The following is a 27,648-nucleotide window of genomic DNA, read 5'->3' on the forward strand; positions in this document are numbered from 1 at the left end:
CCTGCTGGACGAGGGCCGGAACCCGAGATAGGGAGAGTACTGGTCCGGAACCGTCTTTCGAGAGTCCCGGGATTTGCCGGTCCCGCCCACCGAGCCCACACGGTCGCAGAAAACCGGAGCGCATACCCCGGAGATACGCCCCATCAGCACTTTCCGGGGCACGACCCGGAAGCGGAAGGGAGCCAGTCTCATTCTCCTTCCTGTGCGTCTTTCCTGCGTCAGGCGCGGCGGTAGAGGAGATCGGCGGTTGTCTGTAGCGTGTGGTGGGGGGAGCGGAGCTCTGAGACCGCTGAGCATCCGCCGCCATGGCGGATGTGACCGCTCGTAGCCTGCAGTACGAGTACAAGGCGGTGCGTGTGGGCTCGGCGGAGGGCTCTGGGCTGAGGAGGCCGGTGGGGAGCGGGAGGCTGAGGAAGGGAGTTTCACTCTGGAAGGCCTACGGGAGAACCGCGAAAGCAGAGGGGAAATCAGGTTCAGGCGAAGGAGGGGGTACACGACGATATGAATAACCCCACTGGTGACTGGGGCGAGCGGGATGGGCTAAGAGCTCTGCTAGGAGTGTTTGTTCCCTGTCCCCTCGGCGCTGTTCCCGACCCCTTTCGTATGTCATCCCCAACGTGCCCGACAGTGTTCCCTGGGCGGAGTTATGAGCAGTGTTAGGAGCAAGGATTGTTCTAACGATTTGATTGCCCTTCGCTCATGCGCGGTTATATGATGCGCTTCTTAAGGAAAACATCTTTTTATTCCGACTAGTGATTTTTGTCACTTCTTTGCCCGACTAGTGATTTTTGTCACTTCTTTGCCCCAGTTCTTACTTGCTTTGTTATCAGCTGGTATCCCTTTGGTACCGGCATTGGTCCTGCTCCTGTCAGAGTTTCGATAACACTGTGATCTTTTCAGAACTCGAATCTTGTCCTCCAAGCTGACCGCTCTCTCATTGACCGGACCCGCCGGGATGAACCCACAGGAGAGGTTCTGTCCCTGGTTGGGAAGCTCGAGGGCACCCGGATGGGAGATAAGGCTCAACGGACGAAACCACAGATGCAAGAGGAAAGAAGAGCCAAGTGAGTAGCAGGGGGAAAATGATTTTTCTTCAGACCCTAAGTCCATTTTCCCTTGGCATTTGAGCAGTGTTTTTTTTGCCGAATTGCTTGGTGCAAGTGAGATGGCAGTGACATTAAAACAATTCAGTAAAGATAAAAGCAGAACATAAGAATCGAAAGGTTCTTTGGCCTAAACAAGTGTATCTGAAGTGGAAAACAACTTTTAGATCTTTTTTCAGCATGTGTTTCTCATCCATAGAGAGATCTTAATTTTCTTCATGGTATTTTGAAGATTCTTGGTAAACTCTTTTTTTTGTTTTTGTTGTTGCTTATCTATTTTACATATAGTAGTTTGTATCTGTTAACCCCATTTTTTTTTTTTTGGCTGCGTTGGGTCTTCGTTGCTGCGCACGGGGGCTACTCTTTGTTGCGGTGCATGGGCTTCTCATTGCGGTGACTTCTCTTGTTGCGGAGCATGGGCTCTAAGCGTGCGGGCTCAGTAGTTGTGGTTCACAGGCTCTAGAGCGCAAGCTCAGTAGTTGTGGCACATGGACTCAGTAGTTGTGGCTCGCAGGAGAGCGCAGGCTCAGTAGTTGTGGCACATGGGCTTAGCTACTCCGCAGCATGTGGGATCTTCCTGGACCAGGGCTCGAACTCGTGTCCCCTGCATTGGCAGGCGGATTCTCAACCACTGTGCCACCCGGGAAGTCCCGTTAAACTCTTGTCTCAGTAACTCTTCTCTTTTATTACTAACTTACCACCCCTACTTCTTTTGTTTGCTGTTGCCCACTTCCAGTTTTGTTGTTATAAACTACTATTCAAGCATGAAAGGCAGGTGTTTTGTTTTGCTTTTTTGTTGTTTTTTTTTTTTTTACTTTTGCGGGGTGATATATTTCCAAACAAAAAAAATCATTGAACTTTATCTCACTGTTATCTTTCGACCCTGATCGTCTGTGTCTTCCTCTTCTCTCATGATGAAGTCTCAAAAATTCGTAGGCCCGGTTTTGATTAAAGCAGTTGTATTTGAAATGAGTTACGTATCTTTGGTCCTCCACTTTGCAGAGTATGACTTCTTTTCCAGGAATTGATGGCAGTAGATTCCTTTGGAGCTTCGGTTTTCTGGCTAGAAAAAGAAAATATGTCTGAGGGATAAAAAGCTAGTCAAAATCTAATCATATATTGTCATACAAAGTAGAAAGGGTTGTCTCTTTTAAATGAACGTGGAGGATGTCTCATTGTAACATTTAGTGCATCTAGTGAGAGAATGACAGAGTATTCCCTTTCTGTTACTGTGTTTCCATAAAGAAATACTTGTGCAAGTGACTAAGGCCAAATGGGAATCGCTTGCTGAGGTACAGATTTGTGGTTTTGTATTACCTGTGTGTCATGGAGCTGAGGGGAGGAGGGTGGAGTGGGCTTCCTTTAGTCTTGTCTTTGAGAGGGAAGGTTCTGCCCGTTCAACATCATACTCTGTCCATTAGGCGAAGAAAGCGTGATGAGGACCGGCATGACATCAACAAGATGAAGGGTTATACTCTGCTCTCGGAGGGCATTGATGAGATGGTGGGCATCATCTACAAGCCCAAAACTAAAGAGACCCGGGAGACCTACGAAGTGCTGCTCAGCTTCATCCAGGCTGCACTTGGGGACCAGGTGAGGCAGCCAGAGGGTGAAGCCATGTTTTTGGAGAGGGAGGAAGTCACACCTGGGAGGCACCAGAGGAACCTTGTCTGTGTATTTTCCTGTGTGGGCCATACCGATACGCAGAAGTGGCTGATACTTATAGAGCACTTACTTTATAGGGATAGCATTTTACATGTCTTCTCTCTTTCAGTTCTCATGTTAGCTCTATGGCTAGGTGCTATTAATACTTACTTTCCATTCTACAGAAGAGAGGTGTGAGGCAAAGAATACTTAAGTAATCTTCCCAAGTCACACAGTAGTGTTTGGCAGAGCCAGGATGTAAGCCCGGGTAGTTTATATCCAGAATCTGTGCTCTTAGCATTATACATGTGATTAGATTAAGGACCTCTGTGAGTCTCTGAGAGACGCTCGTGAGGTGGCTGCTAGAGGAGGTGAGGATAAAGAATCACCACAAGTTTGGCAGGCTAGGGCAGGACTGCAGAGTGCCTCTCCCATCGGGAGAAATGTGGCACACTGCTGTGGAAGCCGTGTCTGTCTTCCTAAGACCACTTACCTGATTTTTTGAAACAGATGAGTCTTCCTTCAATTGTATGACCTTTGGTGGCAGTTTTTTTTTTTCTTTTCCTTGCGGTACGCGGGCCTCTCACCGCTGCGGCCTCTCCCGCTGCGGAGCACAGGCCCTGGACGCGCAGGCCCAGCGGCCATGGCTCAGGGGCCCAGCCGCTCCGCGGCATGTGGGACCCTCCCAGACTGGGGCACGAACCTGCATCCCCTGCATCGGCAGGCGGACTCTCAACCACTGTGCCACCAGGGAAGCCCGATGTGGCATTTTTAAATTAGCATTAGTGAAAATGGTGGGAACCTGGTATGCAGGTTTTAAAGAGATACAGCTCTTCACATCCTATTGTCACGTAAAGCTGGTCAGTGATGTTCTATGTCTTTGTCTCGTTCTAAATTTTTCTCTTTTTTTTTTTTGCCAGCCACGTGATATCCTTTGTGGGGCAGCTGATGAAGTTCTAGCTGTTTTAAAGAATGAAAAGCTTCGGGACAAGGAAAGGAGAAAGGAGATTGATCTGCTGCTGGGTCAGACAGATGATACAAGATACCATGTGTTAGTGAACCTGGGTAAAAAGATCACAGACTATGGTGGAGACAAGGAAATCCAGAATATGGGTAAGTGAGCTCTTTGTGTCCTGACCATATGAACTGGGTGCTCATTGACCCCTAATGTGATCTTCTAGCCTCAGCCATTAAAGCATCTGAAAGATACTTTAAAAGGTTTCCAGGGCTTCCCTGGTGGCTCAGTGGTTGAGAGTCCACCTGCCGATGCAGGGGACACAGGTTCATGTCCCGGTCCGGGAAGATCCCACATGCCGTGGAGCTGCTGGGCCCGTGAGCCATGGCTGCTGAGCCTGCGCGTCCAGAGCCTGTGCTCCGCAACGGGAGAGGCCACAACAGTGAGAGGCCCGCATACCGCAAAAAAAAAAAAAAAAAAAAGGTTTCCATAACCTATTTGGTGTTTTTGGAGGGGTTATGATTGATGGACACCAGAATCTCTTGATTCTGGTAGCCATTTCTTATTCTGAGACCCTCTTATTGTATAGAATATGGGAGAAAACTTGGAGAGGGCCTGGGTGGAGGGTGGACAGGCAGAGCAGGGCTGTTTCTACGGCCGGCAGATTGGAGCAGGCCTTGCTGGTGGCAGCCCAGAAGGCTCTTTTTGGTTTTTTTTGTAAATTTATTTTATTTATTTTTGGCTCCGTTGGATGTTCGTTGCCGTGCGTGGGCTTTCTCTGGTTGCGTCGAGCGGGGGCTACTCTTCGTTGCGGTGCGCGTGTTTCTCATTGCAATGGCTTCTCTTGTTGTGGAGCACGGGCTCTAGGCGCGTGGGCTTCGTTAGTTGTGGCACGTGGGCTCAGTAGTTGTGGCTCGTGGGCTCCAGAGATCAGGTTCAGTAGCTATGGTGCATGGGCTTAGTTGCTCTGTTGCATGTGGGATCTTCCTGGACCAGGGATCAAACCCATGTCCCCTGCATTGGCAGGCGGATTCTTAACCACAGCGCCACCAGGGAAGCCCCAGGCTCTCTTATGTTGATCATTTGTCTGTTAGTCCTTAGACCTTAGGTCTGTCCTGAGGAGAGGCAAGTCAGGCAGTTAGGGAGGAAATTAACTCCCTAGTGCCTCATTTTACTAACTGTTCTCTGTCCTCTTTTTCTAATCCCTCACCGTTTCAGATGACAACATTGATGAGACATACGGTGTGAATGTACAGTTTGAGTCTGATGAGGAGGTAAGTGATAAGCAAACAGACCCAGTCTCGTCTTTTTTTTTTTTTTCAGTTGTTAAGGTGAGGGGACCACTTCTGATATAAAGAAGTGCCCTAACTTAAGCCAGATAAGTTTTATGGTGTTGTATTTGGTGTCAAACTTGGGCATAAATATTAATTTTGCTGAAAAATTGTTATGGTTATTTTTTGGCTTTATAAAGCAAATTTGAACTTATAAATGTAAATTAATACAATAATTGAACATAAACCAAGTGGGTCAGCAATAAGAAAGAAAAAAAGGTAAGTACAGCATATACTTCATTTCGGGAATGTGCTGTCCCGTTTTACTGCATTTTAACCATACTGTGATAATTTTCCTCTTTCCAGTACTGTGTCCTACTGCCAATTTCAAAAAAAAATGCACATTTGCCACAGAGCATGGGCATATTTTGTACGTGGTTGTTTCAGTAACAGTTGCAGCAGCCACTGAGGTTTACCATCGAATTAGAATTTCTTGAATATAACTAATAGGAACAAGTGGGGCACTTGAAAAAATGTGCAGAGCTGCATTCGAGTTCTCAGTGGGTGTGTTTGGCTTCCTGAAAGGTAAAACGCCAGCTTTGGGATATCATAAACTAGGACAGGAAGAAGGGGTAGCAAAGGAGAGTCAGGAGTGAGCACCAGACTGGGAGCCTAGAGGGCTGAATTTTGGTCCTGTATTGGACAGGTCGTTTTGCTTCAGTGTCTCCACCTTTCAAACGATATGATTGAAGTAGAGGACTGCTGAGCCCCTTCCTCCAGTAGAGTTAGTAGAATTTCTTTATTTTAAGTAGCAACAAACTAAAAGAATGCTTTGCTCATAGCATTCATTCATTGAACAAATGCTTATTATTAAGGACCTGCTTTTAACATGACCCTGTGCTCAGTACACAGTACACCTGTAGGCAGGTATGTGAGTAAAGACAGTAGTGAGCAAGCGAAGTGTGGCCTCTACATTTCTGGTCACTGTGTGCTTTCCCAAGTGTGCTTCTGTATTGGTCCTTCTGGTAAATGTACTCTGGAATGAGGCTGACCCTGGTTCCGGTAAGTTGTTGGTTCCACCGCAGAAGCCTTTGCTCTAGCCATGGAGCTTATTTTAAGTGACTTGAGGGAGAGGTTCTGTGGTGATGCCAGGATCAGCTCCAGGTCACGAGTTGGGGTTGGGGCTGTTTCCACAGGAAGGTGATGAAGATGTGTACGGGGAGGTTCGAGAAGAGGCATCGGATGACGACATGGAAGGGGACGAGGCGGTGGTGCGCTGCACCCTCTCGGCTAATGTGAGTACAGCTTGCTCCTGCCCGCCGCTGCAGGGCAGGTTATTTCTGGGTGTAGCACTTCTTTCCCGTACCTAGGTCCTGTCATGTATTATTTATTAAGCTACCTTTTCATAGGGTGAGCTGTGATAAACATGTCGTGTCTTGATTTTTCTTAAGGTTTCAGTCAGTCACCCTCTTTCTCAAAGGCATGTGTTGATGAAGTCTGGGTGGGTTTGGTGTGCTCGTGAACTCAGTATAGCAGAGTCGTCATCCCCCCGCCCCCACCAGAAAGTCCTCAGAAGAGGGTAGGCTGTGGGTGGGTGGCCTGCAGAGCTTTGTTGCTGGATGATAAGAAAGCACGTGGGGCAGGTGGAGACACAGTGAGCTCAGTGCCTGGTTACTTTGTAGCTTGTGGCCTCAGGGGAGCTGATGAGTTCCAAGAAGAAGGATTTGCACCCTCGGGATATTGATGCCTTTTGGCTCCAGCGGCAGCTCAGTCGCTTCTATGATGATGCCATTGTGTCGCAGAAGAAGGCAGATGAAGTCTTGGAGATTTTGAAGGTACAGCCGGGATAATGTTTTTGTGTTCCGTGTGTCTTAGCAGATGGGACAGCGTAGGAAGCAGATGGCTGTGTCCTTAATCGTGGTGTTACCTTCTCCCTGCAGACGGCCAGTGATGACCGGGAATGTGAGAACCAGCTGGTTCTGCTCCTTGGTTTCAACACTTTTGATTTTATTAAGGTGTTGCGGCAGCACAGGATGATGAGTGAGTATGTGCCGAGGACGCGTTTGTGTCCTAGGTAGGCGTGTGGTAGAGGTTGTGCTGCTTTCATAGCCTCACCACTTGTTTCATGTATTTTTCTTTCTACCCCAGGGTTGAAGGTTGATTTTGTATCTCACCTTCCCTTTCTTCCTTTTGCTGTTGACAGTTTTGTACTGTACCTTGCTGGCCAGTGCACAGAGTGAAGCTGAAAAGGAAAGGATCATGGGAAAGATGGAAGCTGACCCAGAGCTATCCAAGTTCCTCTACCAGCTCCACGAAACGGAGAAGGAGGATCTGATCCGGGTAAGGGCTGGGTTGGTTTGTCTGTCTGACTCCTGAGGTAGAGCGTTTGCTTTGGAAAAGAGACACTAGTTAGAAGATTGCAGCAAAAAGCTAAATTCCTGTTAAAGCAGGAAGTTGAAGAAGTGAATTATTTCTCCAGATTCTTTGAGTTTGGTCATTGGTACAGTGTGGAATCAACACCTTCACGCTGGTGTGGTCGAGAGACTGCTGACCTGCTGCTGTCGTCACCAGCACCTGGGCCCTTTGCTGTTCGTTCACACGATAAGTCATGGTGTCTGCTGGTAGTACAGGAACACAACGCGTGTTTGCTGAACACAGAACCCACACTCTGTCCCTTAAGGATAGCCCTTGATGCTGCATTGTTGAACGTCGACTTCTGAAATCCCAGGACTATGTATTGTCCCTTGAAAGTGGTTTGATTTCATCATTCTGGTGGTCCTCAACTGTCTGAACGTAAAGGGCCACCTTTCTGTTTCAGGCCTTACTAGTCAGCACCTGTGAGTCAAGCTCAGCCAAGGGACTGGAAAGGACAAGAAACTGGGATGGTGATGAATCGTTGCTATTCTTTCTGTCTTTCCGCATCACAGGAGGAGAGGTCCCGGAGAGAGCGAGTGCGTCAGTCCCGGATGGACACAGATCTGGAAACCATGGATCTGGACCAGGGTGGAGAGGTAGGTACCAAGGCCATTTCCAAGGCTGTGAGGGATGGAAACTCCTTTGCTCAGCTTGCTCACTTTATATTCTTATTTTTCAAACTCCCAGGCACTGGCTCCGCGACAGGTTCTGGACTTGGAGGACCTAGTTTTTACCCAGGGGAGCCACTTCATGGCCAACAAACGCTGTCAGCTTCCTGACGGATCGTTCCGTCGCCAGCGCAAGGGCTATGAGGAGGTGCACGTGCCTGCTCTGAAGCCCAAGCCCTTCGGCTCTGAAGAAGTGAGTGAATTGCTTTTCTAAGTTTTCTGCTCACTTCGCCTCCCTTCCAGTTTGGATTTCCACCCATTGACCAAAGTGTGGCCTTGTCTCACAGGTAGTTTATTCCAGAAGTGGAAGCTGCTGCAGAGTTTTCCCATTTTGATTTTGAGCCCTGGGGACAATACTGATCTCTCTGGTCTGGCCTTTAGTGGAGCGTTATGCAGGGAGGTTGCCGGGAAGTGCAATCTCGCAAAACCACAGTCTGCCCAAGGGCGCTGCTGATGTGATGTATGTGGCATTTTTTTCTAGCAACTTCTTCCAGTGGAGAAACTGCCCAAGTATGCCCAGGCTGGATTTGAGGGTTTCAAAACACTGAATCGGATCCAGAGTAAGCTCTACCGTGCTGCTCTGGAGACGGATGAGAATCTGCTGCTCTGCGCTCCTACCGTAAGCACTGCCCTGCCTGCTCTTTTCTTGTGGAACGCGGTGTATATTTTAGGTGGCAGTATTGTTCATCTCCATCCTTACCGCCTAATTCTTTATTCTTTGGTGGAGGAGATGTTAAATGGTAGGGTAAAATCCGCAGGACATGCTCTGTTTTGGCGATAAGCCCTTAGAAATTGGGGTAGTGAGCATAACGAGGTACACAGGCCTTCTTGTCCTTGACCTCCCATAGGGTGCTGGTAAGACCAACGTGGCCCTGATGTCTATGCTCCGAGAGATAGGGAAGCATATTAACATGGATGGCACTATCAACGTGGATGACTTCAAGATCATCTACATCGCCCCCATGCGGTCTTTGGTGCAGGAGATGGTGGGCAGTTTTGGAAAGGTAAGGGGATAGAACCTTTCTCCAGAAGATATTGGGGGACAGGCCTGGTGCTTCTCTGCTTCTTACATTAGGGCATTTCTGGAATGCCTTGTGTGGTGTTTTTTTTCTCCTTCGAAGGTGGAACTTGACCCAAGTACAGAGTGTTTGTGAAAGGAGAAAATCCTGGATCTCTTTTGGGCTTTTACAAGGGTTTACCATCTTTTTAATCTTCCCCTTAGCAATTTTCTGCAGTTGGTATCATTTGCATTATTGGAGTATTTATGAAACACTCACATGGGTGGTTGATAATAGATCTAGTGTTATTCCAGGTCCATTGTCTGCAAGCTTCCATTTCCCCCTATTGTGTGCAGAGCTCCCAGGGAGCATTTTTCTGCTTCCTTACCCTGCGTGTAAACTTGGATTTGTTTTAGAAATAAATGCTCATATGCTCAACCTCATACACTTGATATTTCCCTGAAGGGTTGATACCTACCTCCAGTACCCCACACTCAGACTTCACAGACAGAGAGTGTGGAGTCCAGGCCCCCTCCAAGCATTTTTGCCTGATGTGCCTTTCCTACACCCAGCGCCTGGCCACGTACGGCATCACTGTTGCAGAACTGACTGGAGACCACCAGCTGTGCAAGGAGGAGATCAGCGCCACTCAGATCATCGTCTGCACCCCTGAGAAGTGGGACATCATTACCCGCAAGGGTGGGGAGCGGACCTACACCCAGCTCGTGCGACTCATCATCCTGGTGAGCAGGGGGTCCTGGTGGGAGCACAGAGCCCAGGCCTGGTTGAGGAGGGGTTGCTGGGTTTTAATGCTAAACTTTTCTTCAGTGCCTTTCCTCCAGTTACTGGCCTGCGTAGCGGCAGCTATTGTCCGCATTGCTCTTACTGCTACATGAGAATCTGCACCAAATTGAAACACTTCCCAGTAGGTGCATGCTCTTTGCCATATCATTTATACTTTTTTTATGTCAAATATTTTGAAATAAATGTAAACAGACAATTGAAAAAACTATTGATACTTATGTCCTCCCAGAACATTAAAGGGCTTTATAAATCCATTCTCAGAGAGAATGAGTAAGGAGTCAGGATATTGTGTCCTATATACACAGAAGCCCCCAGGGAGGAATGACAGTCTGAGTGCGGTTTCTTTTGGTTGTCTGGGGAAGCAGAAAGGAGACCTTGCATGTTGATTTGCACCATTCTAGAGCAGGGTTGGCAATCTGTGGGTACTGATTTTTGTTTTATTGGAACACAGCCATACCCGTTTGCATATTGTTCACAGTTACTTTTGTGCTGCAGTGACAGAATTGAGTATTTGTAACAGAGACTGGCCCACAAGCCTAAAATACTGACTCTCTGGCCTTCAAGAAAAAATTTGCTAGCCCCTGCTTAAAGTCTGCTACTCAAAAGTCTTGTTAGAAATGCAAAGTCCTGGGACTTCCCTGGTGGCACAGCAGATAAGACTCCGTGCTCCCAATGCACTGGGTCTGGGTTTGATCCTTGGTCAGGGAACTAGATCCCACATACATGCCTCAACCAAGAGTCCGCATGCTGCAACTAAGAAGTCAGCATGCTGCAACTAAAGAGTCCCACGTGCCGCAGGAAAGATCCTGCGTGCCACAACTAAGACCCAGCACAGCCAAAATAAATAAGTATTTTTTTTAAAAAAGAAAGAAATGCAGAGTCCCTGTCCCCACTCCCACTTGCTGAAATACAGTCTGCATTTTAATAAGATCCCCTCCTGCCTTGTATGCCTGCTGAAATTTGAGAAGCACTGCCTTAGGCTATGTGGAGCCTTCATTTGGTGATTCAGATTCTTCATTTGATACAATTAGTTCTTGGTAAAGATAACTGCCCAGAGGTAAAACCTTATTTGATATAAATATGGTCTGATCAGAAGCTTTATCTTTAGTAAAGAAATTTTCCTTTGAGTGGAGTTATGAATTCATTTACCCGAAGTATCAGATTTTCTTAGCGTAAAGCATTGTTTCACTGAACTGCAGCAAAGCAGCCCGTGGTTGGAGCATGTTATTTCCTGGGGTATTTCATGGTGAATATCATCTCATCCTTTGGGTTTCCCTGGCCTTGGGATCCCTTTTCTTGTCTTCTTTATTTGGCATATTAGGTGTATACCTACAAAATGGGAATACTCTTCAGGAAAGGGGGCCACATTTCTCTAGTCCTACAGGTAATTTGCTGCCCTCCCATTCCTTAGGATGAGATCCATCTTCTCCACGATGACAGAGGTCCTGTCTTAGAAGCGTTGGTGGCCAGGACCATCCGGAACATTGAGATGACCCAAGAGGATGTCCGACTCATCGGTCTTAGTGCCACCCTCCCCAACTATGAAGATGTGGCCACCTTTCTGCGTGTGGACCCTGCCAAGGGCCTATTCTATTTCGACAACAGGTATAAGAAAAGACTGGGAGAAGTTTAACCAGGGTGACCTTCCTGCTGTCCTTCTTTTCCAACGAGCTCTATTAGATTGGGTTTTAGAATGGCCTTTGGGTTTTGATGTGATATGAATCCAAATAGAGGAATATTGCTCCCTGGCAGCAAAAAGGACTTTATTTCCTCAGTACTTTTGTCTCAGAAGCCTCATTTGTCTAACTGTTGAACTTCTAGCTTCCGCCCAGTGCCTCTAGAACAGACTTACGTGGGCATTACGGAGAAAAAAGCTATCAAGCGTTTCCAGATCATGAACGAAATTGTCTATGAGAAAATCATGGAACATGCTGGAAAAAATCAGGTCTGTCATGGTTTCTCGTTATTCTTGAACTGTGTTCTTTTGAATTTTTGACTTACTGATAGCCAAGCAAGACTGACTAAGATAAAGAGAGAAGACACAAAACAAATCACCAGTACCAGAAACGAAATGGGGTATTACTACAGAATCTGTTACATTTGAAAGGATAGTAAAGGAATATACTGTGAACAACTTTACACATGGATTTGATAGCCTAAAGGAAATGGGCCCATTTCTCAAAAACAACCAACTACCAAAACAGCCTTGATGATATAGATAATCTGAATTGTCCTGTAACCATTAAAGAAATTGAATTTGTAATTTAAAAACTCAAAAAGGAAAAAAAAAAAAAAAAAAAAAAAAAACTCAAAAAGGAAATCACCAGGCACAAATAATTAATTTGTCTATCTACGTTACCAAGGGTTCTTCCATAAAAGATTTGGGTGACTTATACTAAAAACATAGCAAAAATAAAGATAAAAATTAAAAACTAGTGGAAGGGCATTTTACTAGTAAGTATGATCTGATGTTTTTATGGAACATTGAATATTTTGCCTGATTAAAAAAACATAAGAATTTACATGAAGACACAAATCTTTTCTTGGCACTAAATACTTGGAGGACTTTATTTCCTACAAAATAGTGCCTGTCTCATACTGAGACTTACTTCCTAAGTCCATTTATAAAGGCCAGTGCCCGTTATTTTATATAACATTTTAGCAGCTGAGAATCTCATCAGGTACCTGAACACAAATTAATTGAGATTCCTGAATGTGCATTCATATTATATTTAAACTTGCTGTTAAAAGATGGGGGGCTAAGAGTTAGTTTAGTTTCCCAGTTACAGGACCCTCATCACTGTGCTTGGTAGGTTCGTTCGCTTAGGGTCTTACGGGCACTGTTAGGCTTCTGAGCCAGACCTCAGTTTCTTGCTTGATCGTGGTGCAGCCTCTGCTTCTGCTGCTGGTTCCTCAGGGGCGTGGGGGTGACTGTTGGAGTGTGTCTCTTGACTGTGGAAAACTGTGGCTTCTACTCAGGTGCTGGTGTTTGTCCACTCCCGGAAGGAGACTGGGAAGACGGCCAGGGCCATCCGGGACATGTGCCTGGAGAAGGACACGCTGGGTCTGTTTCTGAGAGAGGGCTCGGCCTCCACAGAAGTCCTTCGGACAGAAGCTGAGCAGTGCAAGGTGAGGCGAGACAGGCCCAGCTCTCTCATTCCTACCTGGTAACTGGCTCAATCCGAGTTGTCCCAGTGGTCCTCCAAGAGTGTGAGGTGGTGCTCTTTCACACAGGGTGAGGTTTGATTGGCTGTGGATATGTGGATAGGTGAGGGGCAGAGTCTCAGCTGAAGAGATTTGCTTCGTCTCTGGGGGAGTTCCTTCAGGAAGGCTCACCTCATCACCTGTTCTCTTCTGTTTCCCAGAACCTGGAGCTGAAGGATCTCCTGCCCTATGGCTTTGCTATTCATCACGCGGGCATGACCAGAGTTGACCGGACACTCGTAGAGGATCTTTTTGCTGATAAACACATTCAGGTGAGGGTGGGCAAAGCACAGACGGAGAAGACGGGAAACATCGGAGGCTGTGCTGTATGTTTGTGCCTGGTACTTCGTTGTTTCAGGCTCAGGTAAACCAGTTTGGAGGGTTGGGTAGGTACAGTCAGTGTAGTGTCATACCACCTCTCCCATCTCTTCACATCCTGCGTGCGGGAAGATGAGTGAGTTCAGGAAAGCACCTGAGAAGCCCAGCAAAGCAAGCATGTTGGTGACTCCAGATGTTGTCAGACATAGGTCAGGACCTTGTTCATTCCCTGTCTCAGGAGAGCCCATACTTTAACTTGTTTAGTGACCTTAAGTTGATTCATATAGGTCTGCATATCTGTCTCTTAAGTGTCTCTAGAACCTTGAAATGTTGACTCTCGAAGAGTTGAGGAACTCAAGGACTCCTTTCCCCTTTATTCTGGTGTTACATTGGCAAGTATGGGACCCACCTTGGTGCTGCTAGAAGCTCTGAGGCCAGTTGCCTGGAGAAGTTGAGGATAGTAATCCATGGTGGTAACGTCCGTTTTCCTTGTTACCTTGCCTTACCTCTGTAGGTTTTAGTTTCCACGGCAACCCTGGCTTGGGGTGTGAATCTCCCCGCGCATACTGTCATCATCAAAGGCACCCAGGTGTACAGTCCAGAGAAGGGGCGCTGGACAGAACTGGGGGCACTGGACATCCTGCAGGTATGGAGCTTTTGAGTTTATTCTCAGTGGGGAAAAGCATGCTGTGTTTTATACACAGGAGGTCCAAATGATGGCAGATGGAAGGCGAGGTTCCATAACGTAGAAGCCTGGAATCAAACCCAGGAGCTCTGTGGCCATAGCCGTCTTGGTTGCCCTCTCTGACCTATAGATGCTGGGACGAGCAGGAAGACCTCAGTATGACACCAAGGGCGAAGGCATACTCATCACTTCTCATGGGGAGCTGCAGTACTACCTGTCCCTCCTCAATCAGCAGCTTCCTATTGAGAGCCAGATGGTATCAAAGCTGCCTGACATGCTCAACGCGGAAATCGTGCTGGGGAACGTCCAGAACGCAAAGGTAGGGGAGGGCTCTGTCCTTGGCGCCTCTTGTCTTCTCCAGAGAGGCCAGGGTACCAGGAGTGAGGTGGTCTCGGTCATTGTGCTGTGGGCCTCAGCACCGGGGTCCTCCAGCCCTGGGCCCCACATCTCTCAGTGTAAGCAGGCTCTCAAGCTTCTTGGGTCTCTGGCTGACAATTCCCCTTGTTGCCAAAATCTTAGAAAGAACTTTGTCTTCTTGATAATGAAATATTATAAACGTTCACGAGACAGTATAATACGTATCTCATAGTTGGGAATTAACATCTGAGTGCTCTGTGGGAGCTTTTCACTTGGACATCAGCTCTGCATGCTAAGGCCCATGATCTGTTTCTTACAGGATGCAGTGAACTGGCTGGGCTACGCCTACCTGTATATCCGAATGCTCCGATCCCCAACCCTCTATGGCATCTCTCATGATGACCTCAAGGGAGATCCCCTGCTGGACCAGCGCCGACTGGATCTGGTTCATACTGCTGCCTTGATGCTGGATAAGAACAATCTGGTCAAGTACGACAAGAAGACAGGCAACTTCCAGGTGAGAGGGCTGAGGGACGGAGGTCCCTGCAGAAGTTGTTGCCCCAGGAGACAATTTTTCAGATCACTGTCTTGATTCAAGTACTGCCTAATTGCCCACTGCTTGGAACAGCAGAAAAACAAGTGGCATTGCACTGTGCCCTTTGAACCTAGGAACTTCTAAAATGGTGTAAAACCTGACGGTGCTTCCTTTCCATATCTTGAGCTGTGGCAGCTGATCTAGCTCTCTTGTCTGTGTGGGCATCAAGTCACACTATAGGTCAGTTTATTGGGCCATCCTTCTTCCTGTGCTTGGGCCAGGCACTTGTATTGCTGTGTGTTCACCCAGTGGGCACCTCTCGTCCACAGTGAGAGGTTGCCACTTGTTAATGATCAGCTTTGGATTGAGTCTTCCTTCTTTGTAGGTGACAGAACTCGGTCGTATAGCCAGCCACTACTACATCACCAATGATACGGTACAGACCTACAACCAGCTGCTAAAGCCCACCCTGAGTGAGATTGAGCTTTTCAGAGTCTTCTCCTTGTCCTCAGAGTTCAAGAACATCACTGTGAGAGAAGTGAGTCCACTCAGCGTGTTGGAACTGGAAGTTGGTACCCACTGCCACGTCACTGGTTGGTTCTCTCCTTGGCCTCCTGGCTTTTTCTTGACCTGTTTCCTTCTTGTGGCAGGAGGAGAAGCTGGAGCTGCAGAAGTTGCTGGAGAGGGTGCCCATCCCTGTAAAGGAGAGCATTGAGGAACCCAGTGCGAAGGTGAGCCCAGCTCCTCTCTGCTTGGGGTGAGGGTCGGGGTTTTCCTGATCTTCTAAAAGATGAACCTTAGAAAAGAATTAAAAAAATAAAAAGGTAAAATAAATAAAAATAAAAGATGATCCTTGAGTTTGGGTTTGTTCTTGGTAATCTGCTCAGTTCTCCGAGTTTCTGCATCCTTCTCACATGTTCTTTTTTACATGGAGTAACAATTATTTAATGTCTGCAAATCAAGAGGTCTAGAAGGTCTTACCTGGCATGGATGCCCAGAGCAGAAATGTATTCACTTTTTCGGTTGGTTCAATCAGTGATCAGCCTTCTTCTGGCTGATTTTGCTTTTTTCCAGATCAATGTGCTTCTCCAAGCTTTCATCTCGCAACTGAAATTGGAGGGCTTTGCGTTGATGGCCGACATGGTATATGTTACCCAGGTGAGGGCAGGGTTGTGCCACCCCTGATAAGTTCCCATCCCGTGTTCTGTGTGTGTCTGGTAAAAAGTAGGCCTGACACTAGTGAGGGAGAAGGAATGCTGAGTTGTGCCCCAGGTGGCTTGTTGGCTGGTGCGCGTGTGGTACGGCCGCTCTGTTTTACTGATCTTGAGCACGTGGGAAGGTGAGGCCTTTACAGAGATGCTGGAGAGGCTCCATGTGGAGATCGCAAGACACGGTGTCTGCTTCCCTGTGGAGAGGGACTTCCCATTACGGCCGCTGGGCTCCTAAATAAACCCAGAAATGGCAAAAGGCTTTAATAACTACTCTTTGTCTTTTCCTCAGGGCAAGTCACTAACACCCTTACTCTTGCTAGGACTCTAAATGCTAAATGAGTCAAAAGCCTTAAGACCAGGCAGTGAGTGGAAGGTTACAATGCTGGGCGCGGAGCTCTAGCTGCACTTCTCTGACTGTCCTGCGTCAGCCAGCGTCTGCTGGGGGTCGGGGTGGGGGTGGGTCATGACAGAGGGGCTTGGGTTTTGAGTTGGTGTAGCTGGTCGTATCAGAGCTTGAGGTAATTAAACCCTGTGTCGGGTGGCTGCGTTATTAGGTCTGGGGACAGTGCGGACTTGACAGGGGGAATGCTTCGTCTTTCCCCAGTCGGCTGGCCGGTTGATGCGTGCCATCTTTGAAATTGTCCTGAACCGAGGCTGGGCGCAGCTTACAGACAAGACCCTGAACCTCTGCAAGATGATTGACAAACGCATGTAAGGCCCAGTGAGCTGGAAGCTGGTCACGGGGTGGGGGTCCCCGGGCCGAGGGTGTGGTGGGAAAGCCTTAGAGCGCAGCACATCTCGCCCTGATGGGTGAAATATGCAGCTGGGTGCAAGTTGAGAGGGGCAGGCCCTCTGGGGTGCAGCTGAAGAGTCGGGGAGGGTGGCATAGTTGGAGATGTCTGTCTGCAGCATTCGTGTTTTGTGGGTCACAGCTCATCCGTTGGAAGCCGTGAGGAGGACAGTTGGTTCCAGGCCCCGCACGAGGGACTGATAGCTCTGTTTCCTTCCTGGACAGGTGGCAGTCCATGTGTCCTCTGCGCCAGTTCCGGAAACTCCCTGAGGAAGTAGTGAAGAAGATCGAGAAGAAAAACTTCCCTTTTGAGCGTCTGTATGACCTGAATCACAATGAGATAGGTGCGTGGGAAGCCATCCTGCTCATCCGCACAGCTCAGATGTCCCCCTAAGCCTGCCTGCTTTCCAGTTCCTAGGCCTCGTGCCCTGACATCCTGGGCTCGCTTGTCTCGTCCCACTAGCAGTAGTCTTGCGCTTGGTCTCGGGGCTTTGAATCTTCTGGGCCCACTGAGAGTGGAGGGAAGAGCCTGCCCTTCTGGAGTGGAATCCGCCCGTTCCCCTTGGTGGCCCTCAGGGCTGCGTTTGCAGGTACCTCAGGCAGGCTGGGCTGCAGCCCCGTGCTCTCTTGTGTCCTCGTAGGGGAGCTCATCCGCATGCCCAAGATGGGGAAGACCATCCACAAGTACGTCCACCTGTTCCCCAAGCTGGAGTTGTCGGTGCATCTGCAGCCTATCACGCGCTCCACGCTGAAGGTGGAGCTGACCATCACGCCCGACTTCCAGTGGGATGAAAAGGTCAGGCTGTGTGAGGCAGGGGCCTGGTTTCAGAGGGGTCTTGAGGAGAGCGGGATTGGAGGGCTGAGTTACCGCCAGCTCATGCTCCTGTCACTTGTGCCCCTGTGGGCAGGTCCATGGTTCCTCAGAGGCGTTCTGGATTCTGGTGGAGGATGTGGACAGCGAGGTGATCCTGCACCACGAGTACTTCCTACTCAAGGCCAAGTATGCGCAGGACGAGCACCTCATTACGTTCTTCGTGCCCGTCTTTGAACCGCTGCCCCCTCAGTACTTCATCCGTGTGGTGTCTGACCGCTGGCTCTGTGAGTGCGTCTCCTCCGCGGGGTCCCCTCGGCCAGGTCCTCCCGGGGCAGTTAGATGAGTGTCTTGCCCCTTGTACTGGGCCAGACTTGGTTGGGGAGAGTGCTGTGTATGCTGCCTTGGGGTTCCCAGTGTGCTGACTGCCCTTCCCGTTTCTTTTCTGGCAGCTTGTGAGACCCAGCTGCCTGTCTCTTTCCGGCACCTGATCCTACCAGAGAAGTACCCACCCCCAACCGAGCTTCTGGACCTGCAGCCCTTGCCCGTGTCTGCCCTGAGAAACAGTGCCTTTGAGAGCCTTTACCAAGATAAATTTCCTTTCTTCAACCCCATCCAGACCCAGGGTAGGTGTTTCCATTTCCAGGCGGGCGGTTCCTTTGGAGGCCTTTTAAGGTCCCCTGGAGACAGGTAGGTTCTGCGGGAGGAGGGGGAGGAGGGCCCTCAGGTGCTTGGCAGGAGTGGGAGCTCATCAGTGCCAACTGTTGGAGCAGCCAGGACGTTTTCCGTTCTCAGAAGCCCTTGGTTACTATTAGATTTGCTTCGCTTCTTTGCACGTGTCCCTGAGGAGGGTTGGTAGAGCAGGTCTTATTATCACGGTGCACTGTCATTTCTCAGGCTCAGGAGGCTCCAGTATTGAACCAGAGTGTGCAGCGTTGACCGAGGCCTCCTCTGCCTTCATTGCTGTAAACGACAGCTGTGTTCGCAGAGCACGCCCCATGTTCTAAGTACTCTGGGCTGGGTGCACCCCAAGTGTTTTCTCTTTCATTCCTTCCACAATCCTGTTTGAGATACCAGCAAACAGGGATTTACCATTTGAGATACTACTATCAGTGTCCTGTTCTACAGATGAGGAAACCGAGGCAGGGAGAGGCACCCCAATTGAACCAGCTAATAAATAGTAGAACTTGATTTTAACCCAGTCTGGATGCCAGGGCTTACGTATTAGGTTTTTTACCTTCTCTGTGTACTTGACTCTTTCCAGGAAACACAGGAGAGGGTTGGAGGGGCAGAGGAGGGGAGCCAGTTCCCCTTGGTTCGGCATCCTGTCCCTGAGAAGCAAGGAGGGAGCCCTGACCTCCTTTGCTTCTGTTGTCCTCCCGCAAATCTCCAGGGGCCCTGAACTCTTGATCTTGGTCCCTTCTCCTCCTCTTGTGTGGGAAGGAGCGGATGAAGGGGAGAGATGTCGCAGGCCCGACTGCAGCTGGGGGCCGTGTGCCGTCACCCCTCATGGTTGCCATTCTGGGCTGACTGGCTGAGTTTCCTGCGTGTCCGAGTCTCTCTCAGTGTTCACGCTGCCTCTCTGTCGCTTCTCAGTGTTCAACACCGTGTACAACAGCGATGACAACGTGTTTGTGGGGGCCCCCACGGGCAGCGGGAAGACCATCTGTGCGGAGTTTGCCATCCTGCGGATGCTGCTACAGAACTCGGAGGGGCGCTGTGTCTACATCACCCCCATGGAGGCTCTGGCGGAGCAGGTGTGTCATGTGTGAATTTTCCCAGAAACCGTTTTCATCTCTGAGTCCACATCAAGGTTTTCTGAGCCCTGAAATTTGCAGAGCCAGCTGGGGCAAGACTGTTTGCCTGCTGGTGGCCATTTCCGCAGTCGTATACTAAAGGGAAGCTCTCTGGTCACTTATAGGTTGGTGTGTGATTACGAAGTATTTAGCTTGAGATCTCCAGGGCGACAGGCCTCTGTGTTTGGCTTCCCATGTTTTTCTCATAATTCATGAACTGAAGCCTGACGTGGCCTGATGTTTTTCTGCCCTCCCGCTGCCCGCCTGCCAGGTGTACATGGACTGGTACGAGAAGTTCCAGGACAGGCTCAACAAGAAGGTGGTGCTCCTGACGGGGGAGACCAGCACGGACCTGAAGCTTCTGGGCAAAGGCAACATCATCATCAGCACCCCCGAGAAGTGGGACATCCTTTCCCGGCGGTGGAAGCAGCGCAAGAATGTCCAGAACATCAACCTCTTTGTGGTGGATGAGGTCCACCTTATCGGGGGCGAGAATGGGGTATGGCTTGACCTTGCAGCATAGGAGCGGGGCTGGGACCAGCAGAGTAGCCTTGGCCTTGGGCCTTAGGTGAGGGCCAGAGACTAGGGCTTCTCCCAAGAGGATTCTGCCTGTCACCTTATTCTGAAAGGATGATCTGAGACTTTTTTGTAGTTTTCTTGGAGAGTACCATTGCTTAGTGGAGATTGGCTGTGGAGGAGGTGGACCCAAAGACGGGAGAGCCCCTAATCACAAGGAAGAGTTAGGAGATCATCTCGAGGTTGTTGGGCTCCACACGAAGGTAGCTCAGGGCTGAGGATGGAGCGTCGGGCCTGCAGTGACTCCCGCCCCTTTTCAGCCCGTGCTGGAGGTGATCTGCTCCCGGATGCGCTACATCTCCTCCCAGATCGAGAGGCCCATTCGCATTGTGGCCCTCAGCTCCTCGCTCTCGAACGCGAAGGACGTGGCCCACTGGCTGGGGTGCAGCGCCACCTCCACCTTCAACTTCCACCCGAACGTGCGCCCCGTGCCCTTGGAGCTGCACATCCAGGTGGGACCCGCTCTTTCTGTTCCCACGTGGCCTCATGACGTCCTGGGCTCCCTGGGTTTGTAACCTCCTTTCTTCCTCCTCGGTCTCCAGGGCTTCAACATTAGCCACACGCAGACTCGCCTGCTGTCCATGGCCAAGCCTGTGTACCACGCCATCACCAAGCACTCGCCCAAGAAGCCTGTCATTGTCTTTGTTCCATCTCGCAAGCAGACGCGCCTCACCGCCATCGATATCCTCACCACGTGTGCGGCCGACATCCAGCGGCAGAGGTGGGCGGGGCCTGGCTCCTGGGGCCCGTGGGGAGGTGAGGGTTGGCTCAAGTGAGACTGGCCTCCTGCCGGGTGTTCTGTTCACAAGGGTGGGGTGGCCCCCGCCTGGCTCGGGGCTGGGCGACGCACAGCTGGAAGGGTCTCTGGGCGGGTGGAAGCGCTCCGGGCTGAGTCAGTGCTCATGCCGCCCAGGTTCCTGCACTGCACGGAGAAGGACCTGATCCCCTACCTGGAGAAGCTGAGTGACAGCACGCTCAAGGAGACACTGCTAAACGGGGTGGGCTACCTGCACGAGGGGCTCAGCCCCATGGAGCGGCGCCTGGTGGAGCAGCTCTTCAGCTCAGGTAGAGAGCAAGCCTTGAAGCACAGAGTGAGACTAGATCCAGAGGTGTCACGGGGGCGTGTGTTGAACTTCTGGGCATGGGTGATATTTCTTTACAGCACATTGGTCATTTTCAAAATATTGATACTTACCAGATTATTTTATCTGTTATCTCATTTGATTTCAGTACCCTTGTGGTGAAGGTGGGACAGATACTACCCCTACTTTCTAGATGAGAAAGCAGGCAAGCACATAAGGTTGTGCTCTTTCAGAACGTGGTTTTTTAGACCAGGACATTTGGCCACTAGATCTGGTTTTCTACGGATTCCAGGCTCGGCAAAGTGGTTGGGCCTCTGTTTCCCTTGGGTGGCTGTGTGCCTCTGTCCCTTGTTGACGTCAGGCATTTCACGCAGAGTATTATTTTGACAGTGCTTAGTGGAGCTGCAGTGGAGCTGCTCCTGCCAGAATCATTACTGTCACCCTTTGACCCCTGAATCTGTCTGGTTTGTGGCACCTTCAGAGCTCGATTTTGCTACCAGGTACTGAGCCAGCCCGTGGCTGAGTCAGCCTTAGCACTTTCCAGCCAGCAAGGCCCATCTGTCAGGCAGGAGTGTGAGCCTAGCTTTCCCTGGGCTTGGGATTCTGTTCCAGGATTACCTTGTTTCCTCCAGGGTAGCCCCCCCAGCAGAGCAACAGTGACATAGAGCCACCTCCTGTAGTACCGAGTTAGCCCCTTAGTCATTAAAGTTTGTCCCTGGTAAGCTTTGCTCTGAGTTCTGAAACGTAGCACAAGATAAGCCACTACCTGCCCAGGAGGCAGCAGGTCCTGCCTCAGCCAGGGAGCCCTGTGCTTAGTCTCCTCCCTTCTGCTGCTCAGGGGCTATCCAGGTGGTGGTGGCTTCTCGGAGTCTCTGCTGGGGCATGAATGTGGCCGCCCACCTGGTGATTATCATGGATACCCAGTACTACAACGGCAAGATCCACGCGTGAGTACAGCCGTGCACTTGCTCTGTGTTAACGGGACCTTCCTTCCTAAGATGAACGTAATACCTGCAAATCCAGAAGTTCACTATTGTGAAGAAAAGGTGTTAGGGAAATAAAAAGCTAGCCGAGATTCCACCCCAGCCAGGGTTTTATTTATATGGACTTATTTTTCATGTCTGAACCTGCTTCTAGATTTGGATTTGAGTCGGGTGACTTCATTACTCATGAACTATATAGCTGTAAAGTTTGGAAGCCTGCCTTACATATTAGATCCTTTAATGGGGAGTTATTTGGCTGTTGGCATCAGATGGGTTAATAGCTTTGGTTCAAGGACACTGAGCAACAAAGTAATGACTCTTACACTTGAAAACTAAAGTGATGTATAGATGATGCGTGAAACTAGTGCCTGAGCGTGGGAACTTGTAAACAGAGTTTTGCTGTGATTGGCCCACGTCTCCCCGTGTTTGCACTTTATTCTGTGACATTTAGGGAGTCGGCCTCCTGAGTGTCTGTTGCTGCGGCTTTGCCTCCTCTCCCCGCCTGTCTTTAGGTACGTGGATTACCCCATCTACGACGTGCTGCAGATGGTGGGACACGCCAACCGCCCTTTGCAGGATGACGAGGGGCGCTGCGTCATCATGTGCCAGGGCTCCAAAAAGGTCAGCCTGGGCCTCTTGCACTGTCTTTTGATCCTGGGCTTCAGAACAGATTCTTTAGTTTCTCTTTCGATAGATGTGTTTACTTATTTTTTTACATTCTGTCTGTCAACTTCTGCCTCTTTTATCTTCCATGTTGCTTTTGTAACAAGCCTCTTGGCTGCGTAGAATTTTGTAGCCTTTGGTCTTTGCTACTGCTGTTGACTCTGTGTGTTGACGTCTTCTCGCTCTGGCTGGTTCCATCTTCCCTCATGCTCTGCTCAGCATGTGGGACTTGGGGTACCCCCTGTCTCTGCTGTAGAAATAACCAGTGATGCCAGTGGGAACAGGCATACACACCCAACCCTCCAGGTCCAGACCCAGCTCACCTTGTCTGTGCAACTGGTTTCTTCCATTTTGATCAGCTGTGTCTGTCTGTCACACAGGGGCCGCATTTTCCCTTGGCCTTTTTTTTCCCCTTGATCTGTCTCTGTGACCGTATTGTCATTGACTCTTTATTATCTTCCTTCCCATAGGATTTCTTCAAAAAGTTCTTATATGAGCCTTTGCCAGTAGAGTCTCACCTGGACCACTGTATGCACGACCACTTCAATGCTGAGATCGTCACCAAGACCATCGAGAACAAGCAGGACGCCGTGGACTACCTCACCTGGACCTTTCTGTACCGCCGCATGACACAGAACCCCAATTATTACAACCTGCAGGGTCAGTGGCTTTGGAGCATACCTTATCCTTTTGCGCTTTTCACAGCCCTTACTCGCCATCTCCCCGTGACTCCCCACTTAGCTCTCACCTTCACAGGTATCTCCCATCGTCACCTGTCTGACCACTTGTCGGAGCTCGTGGAACAAACCCTGAGTGACCTGGAGCAGTCCAAGTGCATCAGCATTGAGGACGAGATGGACGTGGCGCCTCTGAACCTGGGCATGATCGCTGCCTACTATTACATCAACTACACCACCATTGGTGAGGGCCAGCAGGGGCTGGGTCTGTGCAGAGCCTGAGCTAGAGGGATCTCGGGCAGGGTCTGCAGCCCATGTGGATGAGAGGCGATGATGCTTCCAGTGCCCCATCCGGTGTTCGTCAGAGGCACGCATCGCAGGGTGGAGCTGGGGTAGCCCAGGAGTTAACTCTCTCCTCTCTGCTCCTTTTCTGCCTGCTTTGACGGCTCTCAAATCTCCTTCCCTACCTCTCTCAGAGCTCTTCAGCATGTCCCTGAATGCCAAGACCAAGGTGCGAGGGCTTATTGAGATCATCTCCAATGCGGCCGAGTATGAGAACATTCCCATCCGGCACCATGAAGACAACCTCCTGCGGCAGGTGAGGGCAGCTTCAGGAGAACATCCTTGGAGCTGAAACTTGGCCCGCGTGCCCAGAGCACGCAATGCCCCGTCACCACAGGAAGACACCGACCCTTCCTGCCCCGACCTCCCTCACGCACCTCCACACGTCTCAGCCCCACCCACCCCCCCCAGGCACCCAGCCACCCCTCTGAGTTTTGAAGGGTTGTGAGCCTGGGATAGGTGCTGCCTGGGATAGGTCTCAGGCAGGGTCACCTCTTCATCATCGGCTCTTTTTCTTCCACTTTCCAGTTGGCCCAGAAGGTCCCCCACAAGTTGAATAACCCTAAGTTCAATGACCCGCACGTCAAGACCAACCTGCTTCTGCAGGCTCACCTGTCCCGCATGCAGCTGAGTGCTGAGCTGCAGTCGGATACAGAGGAGATCCTTAGCAAGGTATCGAGGGGGGCGGGGGGGAAGCCCGTGTGGCCTGTGAAGCAGCAGTTCCAACCCTGCCTGCTCTTGCTCTCCTGTCCCTGTTCAGGCCATCCGGCTCATCCAGGCCTGTGTGGATGTCCTCTCCAGCAACGGGTGGCTCAGCCCAGCTCTGGCAGCCATGGAGCTGGCCCAGATGGTCACCCAAGCTATGTGGTCCAAGGACTCATACCTGAAACAGCTGCCACACTTCACCTCAGAGCACATCAAACGTTGCACAGACAAGGTGAGCCGGGCCTGGACCTGGAGTGTCGGGTGGCCGAGGCTGGGAGCCGAGCGTCTTGCACTGGGGGCGGTTGTGGAGGGGAGCCTTCTCGTTCTGGCCTCTCAGAAGGTGTTAGCCATGGAGCTGCTAGAGAGCCTGCCGGTTGTGGGCCAGGCTCTTTCTGAAGCCGTGTCTTCTTTAGATGGTCTGATGGCATAGGAAGTAAAAGTAGCCGCTCTTTGGGGCCACTTTCCTCTGCTGCTAGTGTGCGTTCTCTCTTCTTCCCTGACCTCTGACACCCACTGCAGGGGGTGGAGAGTGTTTTTGACATCATGGAGATGGAGGATGAAGAGCGCAACGCATTGCTTCAGCTGTCCGATAGCCAGATCGCAGACGTGGCCCGCTTCTGTAACCGCTACCCCAACATCGAGCTGTCCTACGAGGTGGTGGACAAGGACAGCATCCGCAGGTGAGCCAGAGAGGGCCAGGTGCCCCGCCCCGGCTCCTTGCTGGGCACAGCTGTGACGTGCAACCTGCGTTTCTCCCCACAGTGGCGGGCCGGTTGTGGTGCTGGTGCAGCTGGAGCGAGAGGAGGAAGTCACAGGCCCCGTGATCGCGCCTCTCTTCCCACAGGTGCGTCCTGGGCGTGGCTTGCCAGGGGTCCACTTGAGGCCCTACCAACTGGCTAGAGGCTGGGCTACAAGGGTGCATAGTCACTGAGGGAGGAAACTTAGAGTAATAATGAAGCCACAAGCCTGAGGATTAATCTTGGGGCCATGGGTGTTTTCTGTGGGAGTTTTTGGTGGTTTTTTGCTTTAAGGTAATTTAGGTGCCTGGTCGTTATTGAACGCCCCAGTCATGCAGTTGTTGACGTCCGTGGCTGTGAAGAAGCATTTATCTTTAACTCTAAATGGCTCCAGGGGGACTTCCCTGGTGGTCCAGTGGTTAAGACTCTCTGCTACCAATGCAGGGGGCGGGCACGGGTTCGATCCCTGGTTGGGGAACTAAGATCCCACGTGTCACTCGGCCTTTCTAGTTGGTGTTTCTTCGCTCTCGTTTCTCACAGCTACTTACTCTGCTTCCAGTGCTTGGTTCTTTACCACCAAAAAGGAAATCTGATCCCTTATATGGGAGAATAATTGAAGGCTGAAAGGAGAAACCAGATACACTGTAATGTTTAAGTTTACGAACTATTCGTTTAATAGGCTCTGAGGAAAGAGTGCTTTAAAGTGGAATGCTTGGGTTTTCTGACAGTGGAGCGGCCAGCAGAGGGGGATTCTTGGTAGATGCAAGGCCTACTTTGGATCCTCTCTGCTGGCAGGCTCACCTCCATGTTAACGTGTTTTTCTCCTCCGGCATATATACCTTTTATTTAAAAGGGTCTCTGAGGAACTCAAAGCTGTGAGGCCCCAAAGACTAGATGTCTAATATTGGAATCTTGGACTTAGTGTCAGGTACTAAATGGCAGAAGGTACTTTGGGACAAGGAAATGAGGCAGAACCAACAAATGAGTTCATCTGCCTGCTTAAAGATTCATGTGAGACACCTCAGACAGTTTAAAATCTTAGGTATATCCAGTTGTAGTTTGGGAAGAAATTTTAGAAAGCTTTCTTTCTGGTTTCTGGTTTCTTACTTTTGTAACTTTTCTCTTGGTGTCATGATCATCAAATTTTATGTGCTGACTTTGTTGGCTTTTGGTCACTACAGAAACGTGAAGAGGGCTGGTGGGTGGTGATCGGAGATGCCAAGTCGAATAGCCTCATTTCCATCAAGAGGCTGACCCTGCAGCAGAAGGCCAAGGTAAGTGTGTCCGCTGGCCCTCGTGTGCTGTGAGATGGGGCAGGGTTAGAACTCTTCCTGTGTCTGAGCTGGCCCTGAGTTTTGCCTGCTCTCTCCAGGTGAAGCTCGACTTTGTGGCCCCGGCCACTGGCGCCCACAACTACACTCTGTACTTCATGAGTGACGCTTACATGGGATGTGACCAGGAGTACAAATTCAGCGTGGATGTGAAAGAAGCTGAGACAGACAGTGACTCAGACTGAGTCCAGAGGCCTTTGCTCTTGCACAGAGAGAAGAGTTGAACCTGAGTTTGGTACATGTACGCCGTCACGGGACCTCAGTCTTGGAGACCCGGTCTGTCTGTGGGAGGTCTGGCCAGCCAGTGCCGCCGTGGTCCCAGCCCACCCCACTACTTTCCCCTCCGGCTCCCTTGCCATCCAAACTTTGGATCTAGTGTCTGCAGGTGTCAAGCATAAACTGTGTACACCATTTTTAGGCATGTTCTTTGTAGTTCCTTTTGAATAACACATTCTAATAAAATGACTTGGAGAAACCATTTGTCTTTGCAGTGATTCCAGATTAAAAGTTTCCTTTCTCGGACTTCCCTGGTGGTACATTGGTTCAGAATCCGCCTGCTGGTGCAGGGGACACGGGTTCAAGCCCTGGTCCGGGAAGATACCACATGCCGCGGAGCAACTAAGCCCATGCGCCACAACTACTGAGCCTGCGCTCTAGAGCCTGCAAGCCACAACTACTGAGCCCATGTGCCACAACTACTGAGCCTGCGCTCTACAGCTCACGAGCCACAACTACTGAAGCCCATGCACCTAGAGCCTGTGCTCTGCAAGTAGAGAAGCCACCGCGATGAGAAGCCCGCGCGCCACAACGGAGAGTAGCCCCCCCCAGTCGCCGCAACTAGAGAAAGCCCACGCACAGCAATGAAGACCCAATGCAGCCAAAAAAAGAAAAAAAGTTTCGTTTCTCCAACCTAAGGATTATTTTTTTCAGCCAGTGAACTTGCTCACAGTGAGCATTTCTAGAGGACGAGGCTGCTCTTCAGTTGGG

At 50.2% G+C, this 27,648-nt stretch overlaps 1 protein-coding gene across 1 annotated transcript; it reads left to right on the forward strand.

Moving 5' to 3' along the window:
- The first annotated feature begins 305 nt into the window (after positions 1–305).
- On the forward strand, positions 306–27,132 carry SNRNP200 (small nuclear ribonucleoprotein U5 subunit 200). The gene is made up of 45 exons (XM_065890691.1): positions 306–350; positions 901–1,064; positions 2,525–2,696; positions 3,668–3,860; positions 4,921–4,976; positions 6,170–6,268; positions 6,656–6,808; positions 6,914–7,013; positions 7,177–7,313; positions 7,901–7,984; positions 8,076–8,249; positions 8,538–8,675; positions 8,905–9,060; positions 9,627–9,797; positions 11,270–11,463; positions 11,680–11,803; positions 12,838–12,987; positions 13,224–13,334; positions 13,895–14,026; positions 14,196–14,384; positions 14,742–14,939; positions 15,343–15,495; positions 15,608–15,688; positions 16,032–16,115; positions 16,773–16,879; positions 17,184–17,302; positions 17,600–17,754; positions 17,867–18,056; positions 18,222–18,395; positions 19,366–19,526; positions 19,837–20,064; positions 20,402–20,593; positions 20,684–20,862; positions 21,055–21,206; positions 22,062–22,170; positions 22,719–22,827; positions 23,340–23,529; positions 23,626–23,790; positions 24,023–24,144; positions 24,417–24,560; positions 24,649–24,825; positions 25,113–25,273; positions 25,356–25,437; positions 26,512–26,604; positions 26,703–27,132. Exons 1-45 carry the CDS (start codon positions 306–308, stop codon positions 26,844–26,846), a joined length of 6,411 nt encoding a protein of 2,136 aa, XP_065746763.1. The 3' UTR covers positions 26,847–27,132.
- The last annotated feature ends 516 nt before the right edge of the window (positions 27,133–27,648 follow it).

The sequence above is a fragment of the Phocoena phocoena genome, chromosome 14 (genome assembly GCF_963924675.1).
Source record: "Phocoena phocoena chromosome 14, mPhoPho1.1, whole genome shotgun sequence".
In the NCBI taxonomy this organism is placed as follows: Eukaryota; Metazoa; Chordata; class Mammalia; order Artiodactyla; family Phocoenidae; genus Phocoena; species Phocoena phocoena.